The sequence below is a fragment of the Formica exsecta genome, unplaced genomic scaffold (genome assembly GCF_003651465.1).
Source record: "Formica exsecta isolate Colony F162 unplaced genomic scaffold, ASM365146v1 scaffold15, whole genome shotgun sequence".
Classification (NCBI taxonomy): domain Eukaryota; kingdom Metazoa; phylum Arthropoda; class Insecta; order Hymenoptera; family Formicidae; genus Formica; species Formica exsecta.
In genome coordinates, this window is record NW_021848825.1 from 2,948,986 (window position 1) to 2,970,847 (window position 21,862).

At 32.8% G+C, this 21,862-nt stretch overlaps 4 protein-coding genes across 7 annotated transcripts in view; 3 read left to right on the top strand and 1 right to left on the bottom strand.

Moving 5' to 3' along the window:
* LOC115232863 overlaps nt 1-8,921 on the top strand; it is a 22,782-nt gene extending 13,861 nt beyond the window's left edge. Inside the window, exons 4-11 of the mRNA XM_029803008.1 lie at nt 1,749-1,981; nt 2,102-2,313; nt 2,923-3,137; nt 3,555-3,758; nt 3,841-3,957; nt 4,091-4,375; nt 4,449-4,935; nt 7,344-8,921. Of these exons, the coding sequence (XP_029658868.1) occupies nt 1,749-1,981; nt 2,102-2,313; nt 2,923-3,137; nt 3,555-3,758; nt 3,841-3,957; nt 4,091-4,375; nt 4,449-4,935; nt 7,344-7,743 (2,153 nt within the window). The 3' untranslated portion in view covers nt 7,744-8,921. The remainder of the gene's footprint in view (nt 1-1,748; nt 1,982-2,101; nt 2,314-2,922; nt 3,138-3,554; nt 3,759-3,840; nt 3,958-4,090; nt 4,376-4,448; nt 4,936-7,343) is intronic.
* On the bottom strand, nt 8,656-12,800 carry LOC115232790 (putative serine protease F56F10.1). 4 transcript variants are annotated; one of them, XM_029802895.1, is made up of 10 exons: nt 12,682-12,800; nt 11,614-11,746; nt 11,050-11,306; nt 10,739-10,920; nt 10,424-10,659; nt 10,215-10,350; nt 9,832-10,148; nt 9,595-9,727; nt 9,342-9,511; nt 8,656-9,266 (listed from the first exon to the last, which is right to left on the bottom strand). In XM_029802895.1, the coding sequence occupies exons 3-10, from the start codon at nt 11,263-11,265 to the stop codon at nt 9,154-9,156; spliced, it is 1,503 nt and encodes a 500-aa protein (XP_029658755.1). In that variant the 5' UTR covers nt 11,266-11,306; nt 11,614-11,746; nt 12,682-12,800; the 3' UTR covers nt 8,656-9,153. The 4 variants fall into 4 exon arrangements, with proteins under 4 accessions (XP_029658755.1, XP_029658753.1, XP_029658752.1 ...); XM_029802893.1 differs by lacking the exon at nt 12,682-12,800 and adding an exon at nt 12,466-12,601; XM_029802892.1 differs by lacking the exon at nt 12,682-12,800 and adding an exon at nt 12,314-12,450.
* On the top strand, nt 12,491-17,247 carry LOC115232789 (xenotropic and polytropic retrovirus receptor 1). Its single transcript, XM_029802890.1, has 10 exons — nt 12,491-12,633; nt 12,729-12,826; nt 12,967-13,120; nt 13,209-13,453; nt 13,728-13,989; nt 14,071-14,438; nt 14,523-14,865; nt 15,503-15,672; nt 15,807-15,940; nt 16,012-17,247. Exons 2-10 carry the CDS (start codon nt 12,758-12,760, stop codon nt 16,271-16,273), a joined length of 2,007 nt encoding a protein of 668 aa, XP_029658750.1. The 5' UTR covers nt 12,491-12,633; nt 12,729-12,757; the 3' UTR covers nt 16,274-17,247.
* Nucleotides 17,248-17,945: 698 nt separating this feature from the next.
* LOC115232774 (protein-serine O-palmitoleoyltransferase porcupine) lies at nt 17,946-20,889 on the top strand. Its single transcript, XM_029802851.1, has 7 exons — nt 17,946-18,179; nt 18,610-18,894; nt 19,006-19,198; nt 19,276-19,492; nt 19,632-19,738; nt 19,825-20,027; nt 20,156-20,889. Exons 2-7 carry the CDS (start codon nt 18,672-18,674, stop codon nt 20,596-20,598), a joined length of 1,386 nt encoding a protein of 461 aa, XP_029658711.1. The 5' UTR covers nt 17,946-18,179; nt 18,610-18,671; the 3' UTR covers nt 20,599-20,889.
* The last annotated feature ends 973 nt before the right edge of the window (nt 20,890-21,862 follow it).

Consider the following 21,862-nt stretch of genomic DNA (forward strand, 5'->3'; position numbering starts at 1 on the left):
GTGTTATCGATACAAATAAAAAACAAAACTTTATGCATTTTAGCGAAAAATAGTTTCCTGATTAAGTTTTACTTTTCTATTAAATTTTAACCAAAAAAAAAAAATTAGAATTGAGTTCCTGAAAAAATTTTGACGACCAATGCACATCTATAACACGAAATACCATAGTGAAGAATAGAGCTGGATAAAATGTATGATCAAATTAATAATTAATGGGCGTAATTAGCAACCAATAATCATGATTAATAAGATAGTGTTTTTTTATAGATGTACGGACTTTTTTCGCTTCTTTGCTATGCGTGACACTTGGCGAAAAACACGATAGTTCCTTAATTTGTTCCCGATGTTAGAGTTTCTCTTTTATCTTACATTGCTCCCCCTTCGCTCATGCGCTACATGTTCACGCACTCATTAGAGGCGAGAATAGCGGCTCGCACGTGCAATAAGAAAGTTTTGTACGTACGTGCCGCGTGTACGTATCTTTTAATGCGAGTTTTACCGAACGAGAGACTGTCGCGCTAGTTCAAATCTGTATTCATGATTGCAGGAACAAAACATGAAAAGTTAGTAATTGCGCGATTTACAACTATAAACAGGCAGACGGACGATTGTCCATAGTCGGTCACAGTCGGGATATTTTCTGGGTCAGAAGATATAGCGCTCGCGCGCCGGATTGCACGAGATGATTTTATCTGCCCAAATACTATATTTACGATAGCCGCTGCACGCGTGAAATCTACCCTTTAAATTAAACCATAAATAAAAGTCTCTATCAAACCAATGGTTCTCGATTTACATTACTTCGAGTAAATACAGTGTGATTAAAATCTATTTTGACGGTATAAAAGTACATATATCGTTTTGTACGATATCTCTCTCATCCGGTTTCTATAACATATCATATTATTTCTACTTATAGACTGTCATTAGAACACATAAAAAATAGAATTCAATTAAAAAATGAAAGGAGATGTAAAATTAATTATACTTAATTAATTGAAATCTCACGTCTTAGTTACTTTTAAGGCAATTTTATTAAAGTTCTATCTATCTGTGATTAGATGTTCCAATATAAATGTATTAAAAAAGATATAATTGTATATAATTACAAAATAAGAAAAAATCATATAAGTATAAAAATACGTTGGTAGCAATTTATATCTTAAGCTTATACACAGAGTGAGATAAAGATGAATTTATCATTTATTAATTAATGACTATAGATATATAGGTATATATGTAGACATTTAAATAGAAAATTATGACACAAATAACGAATAACGAAATAAAACTAGAACTATAAGTTGTATATCATCACCATCACTACACACATAAGCTGCTCTCCCTTACACAATATTATTTGAAAGTCATGTTTCATCTAACGAGAAGTTTTTTAATTTAAATCTAATAAGTATTAGTTGCATACTATTATAACACTGACACAGATTAAGCTTCTATATCATGAATGTTTAATCGTGTAGACACGGATAGTCTATGAATAAACTTGTAATAATTATGATTATCGTTTAATCTATAATTTTTTGAATTCTCCTTTAGTGAAACGTTTCCGTTAACTTATTTTTATTTTGATTCAAAAAATAATCCGCACCAGTGTATTTTACCATATAATATATAAATAATTTGCGACGATATCTTTTATAGCATTTAAAATACTCGAGATAAAATTAAAATGCTACAATTAAAGTTGGCAATGAGCTTTAACAAGTAAATCGTTAATCGATTTGTAGGCGATGATGTTCCCGGCACTATCATCGTTCGAGTCGGTAATAATCGACCAGATTTAGGAACGAATCCCATTTGCAATCGATTCACCGGAACTCTAGAGGAAGGACAGCCCCTTTTCTTACCTTGCAATCCGCCGATGCCCGGTGCTTTTGTCTCGGTGCATCTAGAAACTGCATCATCCAGCGATATTCTCGTGCAGCTGTCTTTGTGCGAGGCGTTCGTCTACACCGATCAGGTATATTCACAGAAATTGTATAATAAAACAATTAAAATTACAATTCAGGCTCTGAAAAAAAATCCATTTTTCTCTCTTCTTTCGTACAATGGCGATTTATTACGTGAAAACTGAATTCAGGCCTTGCCGATCGAAAGATGTCCTCAATTCCGCGATCAGCCACCAGGATCAACGGCAACTTACAATGGCAAGTGTTATATATTTTACAATCGTCACCCGCTGATATTCAGAGAGGCTTTGGCCTTCTGTCGCTCACGAGGCGGCACCCTCGTGGATGAAAGCAATCCTGCTCTACAAGGATTCATCTCGTGGGAGCTATGGAGACGGCACAGGTAACACGACGCAAATCATTTAAAAGGATTAGTCATTTTGAAAAAGTATATTCTAAAATATTATTTTTTCAAGAAACATATAAAGATACATTCAGTAGCATTAATAGAATTAGCTGATATGGAAACATTTCTACATAAACTCGTTTTTCAGAACTTTCGGGACATAAAGCTATTTTTAAAATCAATAATTCATATATTGTATGCATAATCGATCATTATCGAATAATTTAAAATATACTTTCTTTTATTATATTTACACATTGAAGAAAATTTATAATGGTTTAGAAATAAGATTTAATTTAAATGTGTATATTTATGAAGCATTATAATTATTTAATATTTAACTAATGAAAACATTGATGTATAACAAATTCAACAATTAATTATTTGAACAATTTACATATAACTAATATAGAGAAAATCTATAAAAATATGTCATAATATGCGCATATATATAAATTAAGAGTTAAAAAAATTCTTACTTGTTAATAATAATATGTTAGAGAATATATTTTTCGTGGAAAATAAAAGATTAAATAAAAAAATTAAATAAATAATTAAAATTAGATTTGAAAAATAATAAGAAATTTTATTTGATCATCGATAAAGGAGCGACACATCCAGCCAATATTGGATGGGCGCAGTTAGGGATCAGAAAGATCGGACGTTGTGGAGGTGGACCGGAAGCGGCGAGGAAGTGTCTGTTTCGTTTTGGAGCTTACCGCAGGGCACTGAAGAGGACTGTGCTCGGTACGATGGTAGTAGAGGTTGGCTTTGGTCCGATACACCTTGCACAGCGCGACTTAATTTCATCTGTCAGCATCGTAAGTATCATCTTCCTTGCGATACGTTCATAGTCTTATATCTTTTAAGCTATGCTTTAGATCTTATATCTATGTTTAATCAAATGATAAAACCATACAATGTACGATAAAAGCTTTTTTTGTAGCATTTGATTTTAAAATAACATATTACATGAAAATCCAAAATGATGAAGCTCGTATATCGAGAAATAGAAAATTCTAGTGAAGGAACTTTAGTTGCAATTTTTTGATCGATTAAATTTTCCTAAAACAAATCTTTTTTTTTTTTAAATTCATATCTCTTGTTTGTATTTAAATTCTTTTACCAATCCATTGTTATTTACATTCAATATTTCACTATTAAGCTTACATATATTATCTTATTAAAAATGATTTTTATTGATTAAGATAATAAAAATACTGTTTTGCTCTTTTTAGAACCACAAGCTTGCGGCAGACCCGAGCAGCCGCCAAACTCCACGATGGCGGTAACTACCACGTCAAGCAGCACTCCCGGCAACGTATACGAAGTCGGGGCATCGGTGGAATACAGTTGTAACGTGGGTAGCCTTCTGATTGGACCAGCGACCCGTACTTGCCTCGACACTGGTTTCTACAACGAGTTTCCGCCAGTGTGCAAAAGTAAGGAACATGACTGTTATACAACCGTACTGAGACGAAATCATTGCGTGACTCACAGCGTAATGCGCTCTGGTCGTTTTAGGTATTGAATGCGGCTATCCTGCAAGCATAAAACACGGTGGATATACGCTTATCAATAATACCGTCAATTATCTCAGCCAAGTACTTTACTCCTGCGAAGAGGGATACGAGATGACTGGTAAGCATTATCGAGTTAACCGCAACTCGATATCCTTAATTATGCACAGTGTGTTCAAAAGAGACTTAGCGAACGTCTTATATATATATATATAAAAAAAAAACATTTATAAAGCTGATTTTTGTAATCGCAGGACGCGCCCGATTGACTTGTGATATCGACGAACGTTGGAATGGACCACCGCCGCGATGTGAGCCGATTCTTTGCGACCCACCGGCTATAGTCGCGCACAGTTATATCCAAATAGATGAGATCGACGAGAGTGAAAGTGTCCCATTGAAGAATAACTTCAATCGAAGTCTGTTAGTTGGTAGCATCGTCACCTACACGTGCGAGAAGGGTTACCGGCTTGTTGGTTTCCGGCAAATACTCTGCTTAGCTACCGGATTGTACGATCATGTCGCACCCACTTGCATAGGTATTTAATTTTATAATGAAGATAATGATATATGATATAATGTATATTTAATATACGAACTCTTTCCTGTCAGAGGAATCACGGACAACCGTGAGCACTTCTACCCGAGCGACGATACGGTCATCGACACCGAAAGTCCGGCCGTATCTCACCCCGAGGATTAGGACCACGACGAGCGCGGCAACAACCACTACTAGCACAACTTCGTTGCCAACTAGAAGAGTGCCTAATACCGCGGAACTTCCAGCTACAGTGAGGGAGACTATCTCGAAGAGACCGAGCGTTAACCTAAACAAACCCACGTTACCTTCATCGGTACTCAACGACGCCGGTAGCGATCATCCGCAAGACAACGAGATCTCCGGAAGCGGTGTGGATCATGCTCAAGCGGGGATCGGCGCAGGCGTACCGGAACCTTCCGGCCCCTTCCGGGTAGATGAGCAGCCTAGCGGCGCTCATCAAGCCAAGTTGAATCTAGGTGCTGTGATCGCCCTAGGAGTGTTCGGCGGCTTTGTGTTTCTCGCCGCGGTGATCACAACAGTGGTGATACTCATACGCAGGTAAAAAATAATGTCTTATCGAGCCATCTTGAGTGATTATCCAATTTCGAGGATTATTGCCCGCGCCTCCATTTCCGCGAATCTTTACTGTCTCTAATGATATAACGCACTCTGATATACATAGACGATGTTCGACCGGATTGTACATTGTAATGCTTACTTTGTATTTGTTTGATCTATTTTCTATCTTCTATTCGTTTACCACTCTATCTTTTTCCTAACTTGTAATACGTACATACATGCTGTATTGTATTTCTCCTCTCATAGAGGATGATTTCGCTTGTGCGATGAAGTCGCGTGTACATGTTTCTTAAATAACGAATTTTCTAACATTCCGCAATACTATCGTGGATAAAATCGTGCAGAAATAACAGTACGCCCCTTTCGCCCCTTCATTCATTGATCATAAGCTTCCTGTAATTTAGCCCAAACTTACTTTAAACATAGATTATGCTTTGCAAGGAGACCTATTTTTTCCTTGATTGATTCGTAATAATTTTATTTAATTTATTATTGTTCATTAAACCAATGGTTCTCAAAGTGAATCTTCGTGAATCATGGCTACTCGAAGATCTACGGCACATTTTGTATGTACATATAAGTGAAGTAAAAGACAAAATAGCAAAAGTCATAGTAAATTTTTTAACGAAGTAGCAAAAATTTTCTTTGCCAATTGACAATGACTACGAGGACCAATGATTAAAATAAAAATTATTCGGAAAGTGGCCATGACTGAAGGAAAAGTTGAGAAACACTGGTGTAAACACATTGCGAGACCTAACATGTAACGTAAGAGAGATGCGCGCGAGTCCCGTAGATTGTCTTGTCCGCCACGACGACGATTAACACTGAGTCCATTTATGCGTTGCGGTGGTTAGCGGCAACGGCAGCGTCAGAGGAAGGCGCCGCAGGGGGCTCGGTGGGGTTGGTGCGCTGAGGGGTGGCGGTAGTGGTGGCCTTGGGAGGGGCGACACCGGAATGCCCTCGCGTTGGTATACGCTACTCGCGCTACCCTTCCCCGACCAGCACCTGGGGCGTCGCGACCTCACGGCTCGCCGCGGTAGCGATCATCCTTATTCCTTCAGCCTGTCGGCGGCTCATCGTGCCGGCTACTTCTCGAATCCCTCTCTGTAGACTGCCATCGCCGCCCCTCCCTCTCGCCTCCGCCGTCGAAAAAGAGAAAGAGAGAGAAAGAAAAAGAGAAAGAACCGCTCCCTTAACAAAGCCCGCAACCACTACTACCACCCCAACCCTCCACGCAACCACCGCCCACCAACACATCAACCATCATCACGTACCACCACCAACTACCACGCGCCACCCTTCGCGAGTGATACTAGTCAAGGTAAACGAGAGCAAGGTTTCTACTGAGCACTTTCTTTTAGCGATAGCTCGTTTTGCCATCACGTCGCATCACGTCACATCACGCCTACGGAATAGAAGATGCCTTTATAGTGCGTTGCACGCACGCAGACGCACCATAATTACACCCCATTCTGACAGAAAAAAAATTTCGTCGCGTACTCAAGGGTTCTACAAAGTAGTCATATGTTTTAAACATAAAGGTTTCCATAAATATGATTTAAATCTAAAATAATGTTTAAAAAATTTGAAAAGTTAAAGTGTATATAATTTAAAATTAAGTAAGTAAATTCTAAATACTTTTACAGTGCTTCATAGTCCATTGTATTCTCTGGAAAACGATTTTATTTTTTTTTTGTCTCATTTAGATAATTTATAAGATGAGGCAAAATTGACTACGATCTAGAAATCCTGAATATCGAACTGCACAAAGTAATCGCGGCAGAATATAATTGTGTACATATTGTATTCCTTTTTTTTCTCGCCTGCACCCTTATTAACTACATTATCATTTCTTTAAAATTGCACTAGTATATTGTTGAATATAGTATATAACGCAGATATCTGCGTTATATATTATCATTCGATATTCACAAGATTTTAAATATATCTGTCAGAATTACTATATTAATATATATAGTACTTATTCTCTTTTCTGCTTGTTTATCTCCATCCTTTTGTCAGCAAATTGGAAATTGTTTCAGGCTGTAATAAGAGATATATATATTTCGAGTTTTTACTTGTATTTAATATAAAAAGTGCACTCTCTCAGGCGGATCAATACTTAGTTTTATTCATTATTTTCATTAATAGAACGTACAAACTTTGTGCTTACAAAATGCATGCCATTGTGAACTGTATATGTGAATGGATAATGAATCTCACACGAAAGATTGGACCGATTATTTTTCTATTACACATAACGCTTTGCCTATCTATGTGTGCCTACATATGTTTAGTGCTATCAATAGGAATTAATGTAATTAAAATCTGATAATTCGACATATAGAAAAAAGTTATTAACGCATTCTTCTATCTTTATTTAGAAACCGCGGAAGAAGCAGTAAACACTATCGTCATCGTGCATCGCCCGATTGTAACACCGTTGCCAGTTTCGATAGCAGTTCCTCGGAAAGTCGAGGAGGTCTGAATCGTTATTATCGTCAAGCCTGGGAGAATCTGCACGAGACCGCCGGTCACAAGACCAGCCATCCGCCGCTTCGTCGGAAGGAGACCCTGGATGAACCAGGATACCGAGAGAACTTTCGCGGTAGCAATAACACCGAGCGCGACGGCTCGGAATTAGTCGTCAGTGATGTTGCCGCTTACCCATCGAGCAAGCACGCCAGCATCTCCGACAAGAAGCGTCATCATCATCACCATCATCATCACCACGGCAACGCGACACCTGATTGGAGACAATCGCAATCCCATCACCGATATTAAACGGAAGGTAAAACTATAAAACACTTTATCATTGAAACGTATTCGCTACATCATTATTTGCGATCATGTGAATGATGATTTGTAGAAGATGTAGAGAGACTGTAGTGAACATTTTCACAACTCTGTCGCGGGTCAAAAAATCTTCCTTAAATAAGGGAGCACAGCGAATCTTCCACTAACAAGTTGTACCTAAGTAACGAAATTGAGAACAAAAATAGCCGAAATAGATCCTACATATATTGTTCTATTATGTTATAAATGTTATTTATCGTCATTCTATTTTATATATACGCGAAATGTGTAAATATTATATACATTGTAACTTAAAGACTAAGAACAATGAATTGTTACTCGTCGTAAGGAGGGTAGTATAAGCTGGTCAGGAGATATGCCAAAAAGCACAAAAGTAATATAAAATAACGCGATCAAACGGACATATAGTAATTTAACGCTTAAAGGTAAGTTATTGTAAGATTGAAGATTTATGTGTAATTTCTTACACATTTGAAAAGATTTGTCTAACGAAAAATCGGATTGGCAAAATTTATATCTGTATTATGGGTACCTTGGCCTCACTTTAAACGGATTACTGTTTCCAGAAAAACGGAATACTGTATGTATAAGTATCATTAAGGAAAGGCCGATGTTATCCATTTAGGAGTAAAATAAATATTATAATAACTGTTGTGCATGTCTATGCAAGTAAACGCGAGGACACGAAGACATATCTAACTATGTATTTGCCTATGTATAATGTCTCGTGGATCGCTGTTATACCTCCAATATATGCTACTTTCTCTACCGAGAATTTGTATTATATAAATACGTAACATTTAACTATAGTTATTATCTATGGAGCATATATCTATCAAGTTATTGAATTAATATATAATTAAGAAATAATACAATTTGTGCAGTATCTTTTTATTTATTGATTGAGATAATCACTTGTGGTATGACATTGTACATGCATTTCCATGATTCTATTTATCGCAATAAATTATGATAGTGCCATTTGGGGCAAACTTGTTTAACTTATTGAAAAAGCATTTTTGTCACTCAAACATGGTACATAATAAATAATATTAGCGCGCATTCGTATATTACATGTATGCGAATATTATTAGATTTAATATCACATTGTATAAGAATTTAGAGAGAAAATAAACATATTTATATAAATACATATACATATTTCATATATATACATATATAAATGTTTTTCATTTTACATGAGAAAAGTAACAAAAATAATAAAAGAAAAAGAAATTTCGTGATATTAATAATCATTTAAAACATTTTGAGAAATTTTGACATTTTTCTTAATGATTTCTATATTTATACGTTATATATTGTTTATCATTCTTACATATGTAATGTGTATGTATCACACGATGGTATGTGTGTATCTCATGAACTTTTTAACCATTGTTTGATTAAATCTTTTATTTGTATTCTAGCTTCCTTCAACTGAGGCATATCATTTTCTGATGAAGGATACATATCCGCACAATGTGCAGTGCCTTAAAAAAAATTAATAAATTAAATAATGCACATATATGCACATATAATGATTATCTGTAGTATATTATACTTACCATTGATATAGATAGCAGGTGCTTGCGTATTGGAGGATGTTGTAATACCTAGTACATGCCAAGGATCAACAGAACCATGTACAAATACTACATTTGTCACTTGTAGATTTAACGCACCATATAAAATATTTGTTCGAGTGACACCAGATTTCAATAAATCTATATCATATCTGCAAGAGAAATAATTTTCTTTTGTTTTAACATTTTTTTATGTGAATTACATTCGAAATATAATTTAAATAGAGAAACAAACCTAGGTCCAAAAATATCAATGCATTGCTGTATAAAAAATTTTACTGGAAAGGTATCACTGAACAAGTTAGGTTTCGCAGTTGAAGTTTGATAGAATCCAAACTCTGTACAAGTTTGATACATCCATTGACGTCCTACAAATATCATTTATGATTTGTGTAGCATTATATAAATATAGTTTGCAGTAATGAAATAATTTAAAAATTAAATTCATATCTAATGAATTTAAATATGTTACCTCCTTCTGCTTGTTCACTAGTCCAAGTGATATTTCGAAGCTCGCGAATCATTTTGCCATATCTATAATCCAAACACTTCTCCTTAGTGGTATTTAACATCATGTTGCTTATGTAAGCCAGTCTATCGATAGGTATTCCTATCTTCTCATCTACTAATATATCACATACAGTTTCAATAGTGATATTTGCAGTTTGGGAGCTTTGGCGATTATCCTTATTATATTGTACAATGCCAGCAAAGTTACTCGCTAATGTTTCATACAGATTGGAAATGTCCATTCTTTTTGTATGTCCAGGATCAATTGGGTCACATAATCTGTGAAATATGACATATGAGAAAACAGTACATTGCACTTTATCAACATTCTATATCTTTACTTACTTGAATCTTTTCTCTATTTTCTGTTGACCAGCAACATGATGCAATAATATATTTAATTCTCTGTAAGCTTCTGCTACTGTGTCAATACATTTTTGAGAATAATCTTTCAGAGCATTTGCAACAACAACAAAATATTCTGTAATACAAAAAATCATTTATATATACATATATCTAAAATAATACTAGAGTTAAAATTATATATATATTACCTTGAAAATCTATCTGCGCTAGCAATGGTCCACTGGTAGACACAGCTCCATGTACTAAGTGAGGATATTTAGCGCGCATCCAAGCAGCTAGAGATCCACCATATGATCCTCCAAATACAATCCATTTTGTCTCATTTGAAAATTTGTATCCAATATTAATATTTTGAATAAAGTATGCTAAGTCTGCTAATGCCTGCTGTGAGCTTAAATATATCAAATTCTTTACGCTAAGATCCCTGCAAGTATATTTGCAACATAATGTAAATTTCTAAAATATAATTTTCTCTTACATTTAATTATTTGTATTCTACGTACGGTGTAGGATGACTTTTTCCATAATAACGATGTTCTAGATAAAAACACATTGCCCCAAACTCTTTGGCATATTCAATCCATTGACCTTCTACCATCCATTTAGCATTTGCTATACCTTCAGCTCCAATCATTAAAAATATTGGGCCATTTGGTTTATAAAAATTGGAGTTGACAAAATATTTCTATTCAGAAGTAACAAATCAATGCAATTAACTGTAATCCTCTCAAAGTTTACTTGAAGAGATAATAAAACTTAATGTGAACTGGCAAGTGAAATACATGATAATGAAACCTTTTATTATATATAGTACCTGCTTCCAAACACGAGCATCAGTTGGATTAAAATGATCTAAATATTGCGTGAACCATTGTTCCTCAGGAAGCACATATGTTTTAGAAGATAAAATTGGCTCTCCTAAATTGCCATATTTGCTCCGACCTCTCAAGAAAGTACGCCATGCTGTACTGATATTTATGATATTTAAAATAATTGGTAATAACAGTAGAAACTGCATATTAAAATGCATTTGAGTTATATCTATTCTCCGTTTTCAATATGGAAGCAATTCTGAAAGGAAAGATACAAGTATTAATTATATGTTATTGTTAATGTTTTAGTCGAAAAAAATGTATCCTTTTTTTAAATTAATATATAAATGCAAACTTTATATACTTTGCTATTATTTATATAGATATAAACCTTTTATATCTCTTTGATGGATATTTTGATAAATGCAATACAAGATTAGACTTGTGCAGAGAAAGATAAAAGTTATAAAAATAAATAGATAGTTATAAAAATAAAGCATGTATATAAAATATTTCTTTAAAATAATTGAGAGAGAGAATTTAGTCACTTGTAACAATAAAGTTACCTTTACGATTGTAAAATATCACAGTTAGACTCTGTTACACACTGCAGCAAAAAGATTGAAACACTCCTTGCGATGAACTTTGCCGTGCCGGAGAACGTACTGATAATATAAACACAAACAACTGTTCGAGAACCTGCGCAGTTTAAATATTATGTATTTGTAACAAAGAAGACATTTCAAAAGAAAGTAGTAAGAAATGGAGTATACGTTTTTTTTGAAACAAAGGGAAATTTCACAATAAGGACATTAATCCCGACGATTTTATAATTCATAATAGGGATATTACTATAGATAATAGAACTGATACGATAGTATATAAATATATAATTGATAATATATATCATTTCTTTTGGAATCTCTATCTTTTTCTCTGATCTGTTGTATCATATTTTGACAGAGGAAACGAAAAAATAAATACAAAGATAATAATTCAGAATTATATAAAAACACATTAAAAGATTATTATCATATACATATAGCTGATGATTAATCCAATGTGTATATCCAATTTTTGCATGCTTTTATATTATCCTCGCTACAGAAACATTACTGCAGTAAGCTGTAAAAACCGAGAATGATAAGATTTCGAGTTTCGAGTACTACGCATGTAAATTGCATGTGACATTCTCTTGAGTTGTCTCATGAGCGATCATATGACAAATCGATCTGTGAGAAGTATAATTATTATAATTGTCTGTACGCGTGAGAAGCTCCCGCGTGATTTTCCAAGAACTCCGGTTAGCTCAATCAGCGACTTGGTTAATGGAACTCGTGATAAGACGGGTTAGAGAAATTCTCTTGGCAGTCGCAGATTGCTCTCGCTGGCGAACGCCAAATAATTTTATCTCTTACGGTCGCTTAAATATTTATCACGCCAAACAGTAGCATTTGATAAAGCGTTTGATCTGCCGCAGCCGACAAAGTGCCTCGGTTTGTTATAAACGTCATTTATAACCTTCCTCAGGATCTAGATCGGTCTAAGCGAGTACTAAGCAAGTTTCAGAGCTCATCAGTTTCTAGGTACGCACTTTATATCGATGATTCCTCTTATTATTTAGTATTTGTTACCTTGAGTTTCGTGTGTATAATATTATTCTCATATCTTTTTTTTACAGATTAGTGCAACTACTGTGCATAAGTCAACATGAAGTTTGCAGAACATTTATCTGCACACATTACGCCAGAGTGGCGTAAGCAATATATTAGCTATGAGGTATAATTTAAATACAGATATTTTAAGTTTATACTGCGATTAATGAAGCGATAAAATGCACTTGTGAAGCAAACTTGTCAAAATCAAATCTTAGATATTACTACATAGACTTGTTTCTAACTATTTTCTTGATCTTGCAGGAAATGAAAGCTATGCTTTATACAGCAGTGGAAGAGGCACCTTCAGATGAAAGCGTAGAACCAGAGGTGATATCGCGTCATTTTGCCTCATTTGATGAAGTATTTTTTACATTCTGTGATCGTGAATTAAAAAAGATAAATACATTTTATTCAGGTAAGTTTTTTTGCTCTAATATTGTTTTTCATAATTCTGCGACTTTTCTATGAATAATTATATTAATTATTGTTTATTTATATTCTAGAAAAATTGGCAGAAGCCACCCGCAAATATGCAGCACTGCAAAGTGAATTGAAAACTGCATTGGAGCTGCAACAAGGAAGTGGAAAGAACAAAGGAAAGGCCAATGTGAAACCAGTTTTGTCTACCAGAAAGCTTAGGGATCTAAAACTTGCATTTTCAGAATTTTATCTCTCTTTAATCCTCCTTCAAAACTATCAAAACCTTAATCATACTGGATTTCGCAAGATTCTCAAGAAACATGACAAGGTATTTGTATTGCAATATTTGCATGTTTTTTGTAATTTAAAACTTATTAGTCACAGCTTGTGTAATTTCAGAGACTACATATCTCAATATTATTACCATTTTTTCCCATAGTTGAAAAATAATGGTGCAAGAAACAGCTGCTATATATATGATATAATAGCTATATTCCCCCTGTATTACTCAAGTAAAAGCCAGTAATTGTCTAATGATTTGTGCTTTTATTATATAGTGTTCAAGTCCTAATTTCTCCATAATGCATTAAAAATATTTTCAGCTGCTATCGGTCGACGCTGGTTCAAAATGGAGGTTTGAATGTGTAGAGACGTCACATTTTTACACGTCCAAAGATATAGACAAATTAATACAAGAAACAGAAGCCACAGTAACAAATGACCTTGAAGGTGGTGATCGGCAGCGTGCAATGAAACGTCTTCGGGTACCACCGCTTGGCGAGCATCAAAGTCCATGGACTACTTTCAAAGTTGGTTTATTTTCCGGAAGTTTCATTGTTCTATCTATTGCAGTCGTCCTTTCAGGTATCGTACATAACATTTATATATTATAAAAGAGTTACCATGTATTTACAGTTTCACTATTCAAAATCTCCTTATTTTCAGCGATTTTCCATGATAGTGGAGAGAATTTGAAGATTGCATTTAGACTATATCGAGGTCCATTCCTTATTATCGAGTTTTTATTTCTTATTGGAATTAACGTCTATGGATGGAGATCTTCTGGTGTCAATCACGTTTTGATATTCGAGCTGGATCCACGAAATCACCTTTCGGAGCAGCACCTCATGGAATTAGCCGCTGTCCTCGGAGTTGTCTGGACGCTTAGCCTATTAAGTTTTTTATACAGCGCAAGTCTAAGCATTCCACCGTACATAAATCCATTAGTACTTGTCTGCATCATGCTGACGTTTCTATTAAATCCAATTAAGATTTTTCGCCATGAAGCTCGTTTCTGGCTGTTGAAAATCATAGTAAGTATAATTCGTGCAACATTGCTTCTCTCTCTCATTATATGAATAACAAAAATTGAATATAGTCTTTTGTGCGTATTTTAGGGACGCGTTTTAATATCACCGTTTGCGTACGTCAATTTTGCTGATTTCTGGTTGGCAGATCAATTCAACAGTTTGGCGACTGCATTCTTGGACTTTCATTTTTTAATATGCTTTTATATTATGAACGGTGACTGGTTAGAGGCAGGCGACACTACGCAATGTATGTCTGGCTCTCTCGTTATCAGACCTATCGTAAATTGCCTACCCGCGTGGTTTCGCTTCGCGCAATGCATTCGTCGATACCGAGACTCCAAAGAAGCTTTTCCGCATTTAGTGAACGCTGGAAAGTATTCTACAACTTTTCTCGTCGTTGCAGCTAATACTTTATACACTTATTATGCAGGTAAATTTCATTTGCATTAAAATCTTTTAGAAATGTATGTTTTTACAAATATACATATATATTAACTTTAATTTGAAGAGAATTTAAATATGATTTTTATATTGGATGATTGCATAAGTTCGTGCCCGATTTTCATAGATGGCATTAAGTTACTGCATGGCGGAGGTCTATTGTTTTCGTGTGGTAATTGTTGCTTACACCGAATAGATGACGTTGTCTTATGTCAATTTAGCGTCAAACATTGTTCAGATAAGTCCATTTGTGCATAAGAGAAATCATTAAAAATGGAGAACGAAAAGGTGCATTTGCAGCATGTAATGTTATATGAATTTCGGAAAGGCATGAGTGTTGGGATTGCACAAAAAAAATATTCAAACCGTTTATTTAGACCGCGCTCCTGCTCTCCGAACAGTCAAAAAGTGGTTTGGCAGATTTCGAAATGGTAATTTCAACATGGAGGATCAACCCCGCTCTGGACGGCCTTCTGGCATTGATGATGACATTGTGAATATGATTTTTATACAAAATGATTGTATGTTTATAATTTTATCAAAATTTTTATTTAAATTTTCTTTAAATTTTAAAGTTCTTAATTGTTTGTAAAATTAATATAGAAACGATGTGTGCATACTTTCAGTGGAATATAAAAGTCAATGGGAGAATCCATGGTTATGGTTATGGATATGTAGTTGCCTTATTAATTCGATATATTCATACACATGGGATCTCAAGATGGATTGGGGCCTTTTAGACAGTAACGCCGGCGAAAATCGTTTTCTGCGTGAGGAAGTGGTTTATTCGGCATCTGTAAGTAAAATGTATATTAAACGTATTTGACTTACAACGTATTGTAACGTATTTGGCAATGAAAAAAGTATTAATTTTATATATAATTTGTTATTTATATATTTTATATTTTATATATTTTATATGTATTTCAGTGGTTTTATTACTTTGCAATAATCGAAGATTTTATACTACGTTTTGTATGGATTGCAAGCTTTGTTCTTGTTGAATGCAAATACATTTCTAGCGACTTAATGACTTCCATCGTGGCACCTCTTGAGGTCTTTAGGTAAATATACTTTTTGAATTTATTTGAAAATTTCTTTGCATCTTTCTATTTTATCATAAAACTGTTTTTAGACGATTTGTATGGAACTTTTTCCGTTTGGAGAACGAACATTTAAATAACTGTGGTAAATTCCGTGCCGTACGCGATATCTCGATAGCACCCATAGAAAGTTCTGATCAGACGCAAATTCTACGCATGATGGATGACGAAAATGGTGTACTTAATAGGGGCAAGCGTAAAAGCGGTGGTAAAAAACAGAACAATGCGAAGGAGGAAAAACGAGCATTGCTTAAAGAAGAAACCATAGATATCGATATATCGAATGCAAGTTGAATATAGCTCAAAATTTTTGTACAATATTACTTTTAATTTGCTGCAATTGCAGACTGCTATTGGAAGTGTCTGAAATTTAGTACTTAGGTAGGGAAGATAAATCACAATTTCGTAAATAACATATATTTGATTTTGCTACAATATAGATGATTATCAAATGCTTCAGCTTAATATTATGAGTTTGAAACTCTTAGCCTCAGTGCCTTTCATATTACTGTCACATAAAATACTTTACGATAAATTAAAATAACACAAAATATCATAGCATCTGCATTGAGTCTTCCAATACAAAGAGTTGTAGCTTGGATTAACTTTATGAATTGTATAGTCTACAGGCACATAATAAGAAGAGTTATACTCACAAATGAATCACATGAAACATACTTTGCATGCTTTATGAGTTATTGATGATAAAGATTTTGTTTGCCAATGATTTTATTGACTATATTGCTACTAAATTTTTTCTAAAAATGCCATTTTTTAATAATAAGTTTAATTGATTATAAATATAAATATTTCTACGAATGTAAAAAAATAGACTATTGATGCATCACATAGTCTGATGTTATCACGCTATTAAGATAAATGACACTTAATATATAGACTAATATTAGAGGCTGTTTTTTTATACGTATTGAACATACAGTACTTACGTCATATGCATTGCAGTTTATTGGATTATATAAATTATTTTCTGGCAGCAAGAAGAATAGATGTACATACCATTTGCAAATTCAATATTTAATTTAGCAATCCTTTGTATTATTTGGATAATACTATTTTGTATAAAATAGTATTACAATTAATCCACTATTTTATAGAAATATTTTGTGAGATAATATTCCCCATTATTCATTATTAATTTGGATATTGATAATATAATTTTTGTAAGAAAGACTATTTAGTATTTTCAGTTATTAAATACTTAAATATATATATATTTAATAATGAGGAAAGAAGTCGCGCAGATGTGTATATTATATTTATATTAGTGCCACAAAATAAGTTAATAATTCATTACATTAGAATAATGGAGGCTGTATATCCTAATATACAATCCGACTTTATTTGTCGGTAAAACTGTGCTTATATTTGTCAAATGTTATTTTAAGTATATCATATATATTACTGTTGTAATAATATTATGTTAAAATAGAGATAAGTAGTCGAAAAAAGACTGTAACTTTTCTGACAAAAATTCTTTTTTGTTAAAAAATTGAATTTTTATGTTATATATGTATGAGTTATTTAGATATGAGTTTTCCATATATATTTATTTCCTTTCTTGTACTTATTCATTAGATATGCTTATCTATGTAAGCGATACTTATTTTAGTGAATAAAAAAGTGTTTCTAGGTAAATTTTACACCCAGAATATTAGATCTTGTATTCCAATAATTATGATTTTATATGAATTTTAAAAAGTAATAATAAAATTAATAATTTTTAAATCTCAAATTAAGGTTGTGATATATGAATATTAAATATTTATATATATTTTATATATATAATTTCTGACGTTATAAAGTAATTAATAGTGATAGAAGTATAATATACATGCAAATATATTATTCATTCATTACACTGCTATATATATATATAATAAATTATACACATCTTTCAATGTAAAGATATACATACATATCATCATATCAGGATATACAGTCGTTTTTCGCGCCAAATTTGCGCGCAGCAAACAACAGGTTTGTTCTTTATAGCTGTACTTTCTGCACTCTAGTGTACACAAAAATGAAACAAATATTTAGAAAATGGAGAGGAAGAGAGGAAAGATAAAAAGTATAAGAAATTTTGCTATAAAGAATAAACCTAACGAGTTTGATGTCGGATGTGACTGATATGGACCGGGCATTTGTATCGCGGCTATAGCACATAATTTCAAGTGAGGTAAATTTTTATGATATCAATTTTACATTTTAAATATTTAGTATTTTATCCCCTGGGCTGCGTTCGAGAACATCACCCATGTGCACCAAGCGTCGTTTTATCTTCATTATTTACTGAAAGTTGAACAAAGATAGAATGACGCTCGTGTGCACACGGATGACGTTCTCGAACGCACCTCTGCATATACACACACTATTTGGTTTTGTATAATTAATTAGCGAAAGCGATAGTTTACATAATTATTTGATATAGAAATCTGTCTATAAATCTCAATGTTTATATTAATGGTTGGCTCAATCTATACATTATCTTTTCAAACAATTTTAAAGCATAACTTGCTCCAAATTATGAAATTATAGTTTATCTAATATTTTCATTTTTTCTTTTACTCAAGAAATTTCCAAGTTTTATTACTCTATTGAAAAATCAGGTTAAACACAGAGCAACATGCTATGTTAATCAGTCGTTGGATTCTTTGTTGCTCATACCGTGATGGAAGACATAGGTGCCACGGTCTTTTACGACGAAGACAATTGTTTAGACTACGAATGCTCACACAACAATGTCGAATATGATTATGATTACGCAGATACAGAGAAAGAAACTCTACATGAATTGTATCAGTATTGTCTTAGTCCTAGTCTACATGATACAGGATATACTTTATTGCCTTTGTTGGGTTGCGCAATCTTATTTAGATTGTTTGTTCACATCCGTAAGATTCTTTTCTCTATATTAAAAGTGTTACTCTTATTATATATACTTCTTATTCAAATCATTTAATTTGTGTCATAATTAAAATGATTTATATTGTTTTATATTTCAGAATATATATCACACAAGATATTTCATGTATTATCAGTAATCATAGGCTTATATATTATCCACCATTATGTTCATGAATCTTTAATTGTATTGATTGTATATGTTCTATTTTCTTATGCTATTTTATATGTGCCAAAAAAATGGCATAGTGGTATAGGAGTCTTTTTGCCATCTCTTTTGATAATTGCATACTGGTATGTCTTAATAAAAGATTTCTCAAATTACTTTTTATGCTTATATTTCAGTAGATAATACTTTAATTTATTCTCAGTGAATTTTTTATGCAATCAATAATATGGCATAAAATACGCAGTGTGATTATGATTATGGTGATGAAGGGAATTAGTGTCGCCATTGATAGAAGTGACTCGAACAAGATTCCAGATATTTATAGTTATATGGGTTACATGTTCTGTAGTGTAACTTGTCTGTTTGGACCATGGATATCCTTTAATGATTATCTATTGTTGCGTTATTCTAAGATTCAGGTGCATAAATAAACACAAATTCAGTTTTAATATACTATATAAAAATAGATATATATATATATCTATAAAAAATAATGCTCTTTTTAAAATAGTTCAGAAAAAATAATGGTTTTTATAAAAATAAATAATTCTATTGTAGACAAAACGATGGATAATATGTGGTATAGGATATGCCTTTCTTTCCTTTGTCTTCCTAAGCATTTCAAACTGTTGGATGCAGTGGATATTTGTAGATAGCTCTTGGATGTTAGTATCTATAATTTCAAATTCTTAATAAATATTTAATCTTTCTATTCCAAGACAAAAATGTTTTTTTTTCATATTTTTTTTAGGTGGTTGATAGCATACAGAGATGCATTGTCTTTTAGAGCGTCCCATTACTTCGTATCATACATAGGTTCGGCACTGTTAGTTTTGGGTGGATTTCCACTTTCAACATCAATGATAGTTAAGCCTTTGTACATCGAGTTTCCACACTCGCTTGTACAGGTTGTCATTTATTGGAACATTCCAATGCATTGTTGGCTAAAAACTTGTAAGTGTGAATTTTATTTTAAAATAGTGTTCATTTTTTTTCAGAACATTGAATCATATAATGAAATTTAAAACGTGTTCGCGATATAAAAATAAAGTTTAAATTAATCCCAATATTATCTTTCACAGATATCTTCCGTCCTAGCATTAAAAAATTTGGAACGTTTGGCGCGGTGATCATCACATATCTGATAAGCTCTCTTTTGCACGGATTAAACTTTCAATTGGCAGCTGTATTACTTAGTCTAGGATTTTATACATATATCGAATTTCAACTCAGGGCTATGCTTGCTGATACTTTCGACGCTTGCATCGCGTCTAGACAGTGCGGAACACGAAAATGTGTACATAAATATAATTCTTCCAATTGTTCGTGGGTGTTTATAACGAATCTGGCATTCTCCGGATTGGCGATGTTTCACTTAGCTTATTTAGGTCTCATGTTTGATACGTCCAATCTGCAAGAAACAGGGTATAGCTATAGCCATACCATCGACAAGTGGACTGAACTCGGATTCGCTAGTCACTGGGTAGCTCTGGCTACATATTGTATATATTTTTTAATGAAGTAGCAAATTATTTTATATATTGATGATATATGTGAGTCATTTTATTAAGGATGATGTACTTAATTACTTTTTTTATAAAAATAAATCTCTTTTATATATAAATCAAATCTGCAGTTTAGTTTATAGACAATTTCCTGTCTATAAAACACTTTAAAAAATGTGAATATTTTAAGATAATATCTTATATTATTTATAATATATTCAGTAAACGATATAAAATATTTTTCTTAAACAATGAGAAAACAAAAGTCCTTCCATATTATTACACGTTATCTGTTCAAATAAAAAAAATAATTTTTTGTATGTCATAAATGCATACATAACAAAAACTGCTTTGCAAATTTTCATACTAGTCTATTATTCGTATTATATGTATTATCATAACTAAATAAAAAGTTAATTGTCACATAATAATTCAGGATGTTTCTAATTGTTTGATTTTAGGGGTTGTCTAATTGTCTTATATTGACAATTACCCTACAATTATTGCTTGTGAATTTATTAAGGATTAAATAAATTGGTGAATACATATCATAAACTATATTTTTTAAAGTGTTATAAAATGTTATATTTATCATCCTTAATTTTTTTCAAGGTAAATGGGATTGATTTATTAAGAATGTTTTTTTTTTTTTATAAGATCAATACTTGTGTGTATACGAACAAACGTATAGTATTGTCAAATAATCTGACGATATAACAATGATTGCAATCATAATCAACGTGTCATCATAATGTATGATAACAATCGAATGCAATAGTAAAAGGAAGTGAACATATAATTACATATATATATATATATATATTGTATATACTGTACAATTTTTGTCAGACGCATCGATAATCATGCATGGGAGTGCTATGATCTTTTTATCATAAAACAACAAACTTAGCAAATACGCTGGATTTCCTTAGCTCATCTAAGGATATATGTATAACAATCGCGTTCATGCATGTCCAAAAAGTGTGGCAAATATTTAAGCAATATAGATCTATTCTTTTCTATCACTCTTCTATAGCGTTTTTACTTGAAACGAGATAAGTATGTGCTTGCACGTACTTTTAAGATACATAAAATAGAATAAGCATAAAACAAGCATGAAATGAATAGATCTTCTAATCTTAAATATAGAGGAAAAGAGGATAATAACAATATTTGGAATTGTACTCTTTTGACGCGCATAAACGTAGTCAAATAAAAATAACAGAAAACAACATTCGAAAAATGTGCTTGATATGTAAACCGAGACGTCCACACACAGTTGCT

Excerpts from the sequence above, each read along its gene's own strand:
- LOC115232774 (XM_029802851.1), top strand. The coding sequence starts at position 18,672 with ATGGAAGACATAGGTGCCACGGTCTTTTACGACGAAGACAATTGTTTA. Across the intron at positions 19,739-19,824 it reads TTTGTAGATAGCTCTTGGAT|GTGGTTGATAGCATACAGAG; the intron begins GTTAGTATCTAT and ends TATTTTTTTTAG. Across the intron at positions 20,028-20,155 it reads GCATTGTTGGCTAAAAACTT|ATATCTTCCGTCCTAGCATT; the intron begins GTAAGTGTGAAT and ends TATCTTTCACAG.
- LOC115232789 (XM_029802890.1), top strand. The coding sequence starts at position 12,758 with ATGAAGTTTGCAGAACATTTATCTGCACACATTACGCCAGAGTGGCGT. Across the intron at positions 13,121-13,208 it reads GATAAATACATTTTATTCAG|AAAAATTGGCAGAAGCCACC; the intron begins GTAAGTTTTTTT and ends TTTATATTCTAG. Across the intron at positions 15,673-15,806 it reads AAGTGGTTTATTCGGCATCT|TGGTTTTATTACTTTGCAAT; the intron begins GTAAGTAAAATG and ends TATGTATTTCAG.
- LOC115232790 (XM_029802895.1), bottom strand. The coding sequence starts at position 11,265 with ATGCATTTTAATATGCAGTTTCTACTGTTATTACCAATTATTTTAAAT. Across the intron at positions 10,921-11,049 it reads ATGCTCGTGTTTGGAAGCAG|AAATATTTTGTCAACTCCAA; the intron begins GTACTATATATA and ends ACTTCTGAATAG. Across the intron at positions 10,351-10,423 it reads AGCGCAGATAGATTTTCAAG|AATATTTTGTTGTTGTTGCA; the intron begins GTAATATATATA and ends TTTGTATTACAG.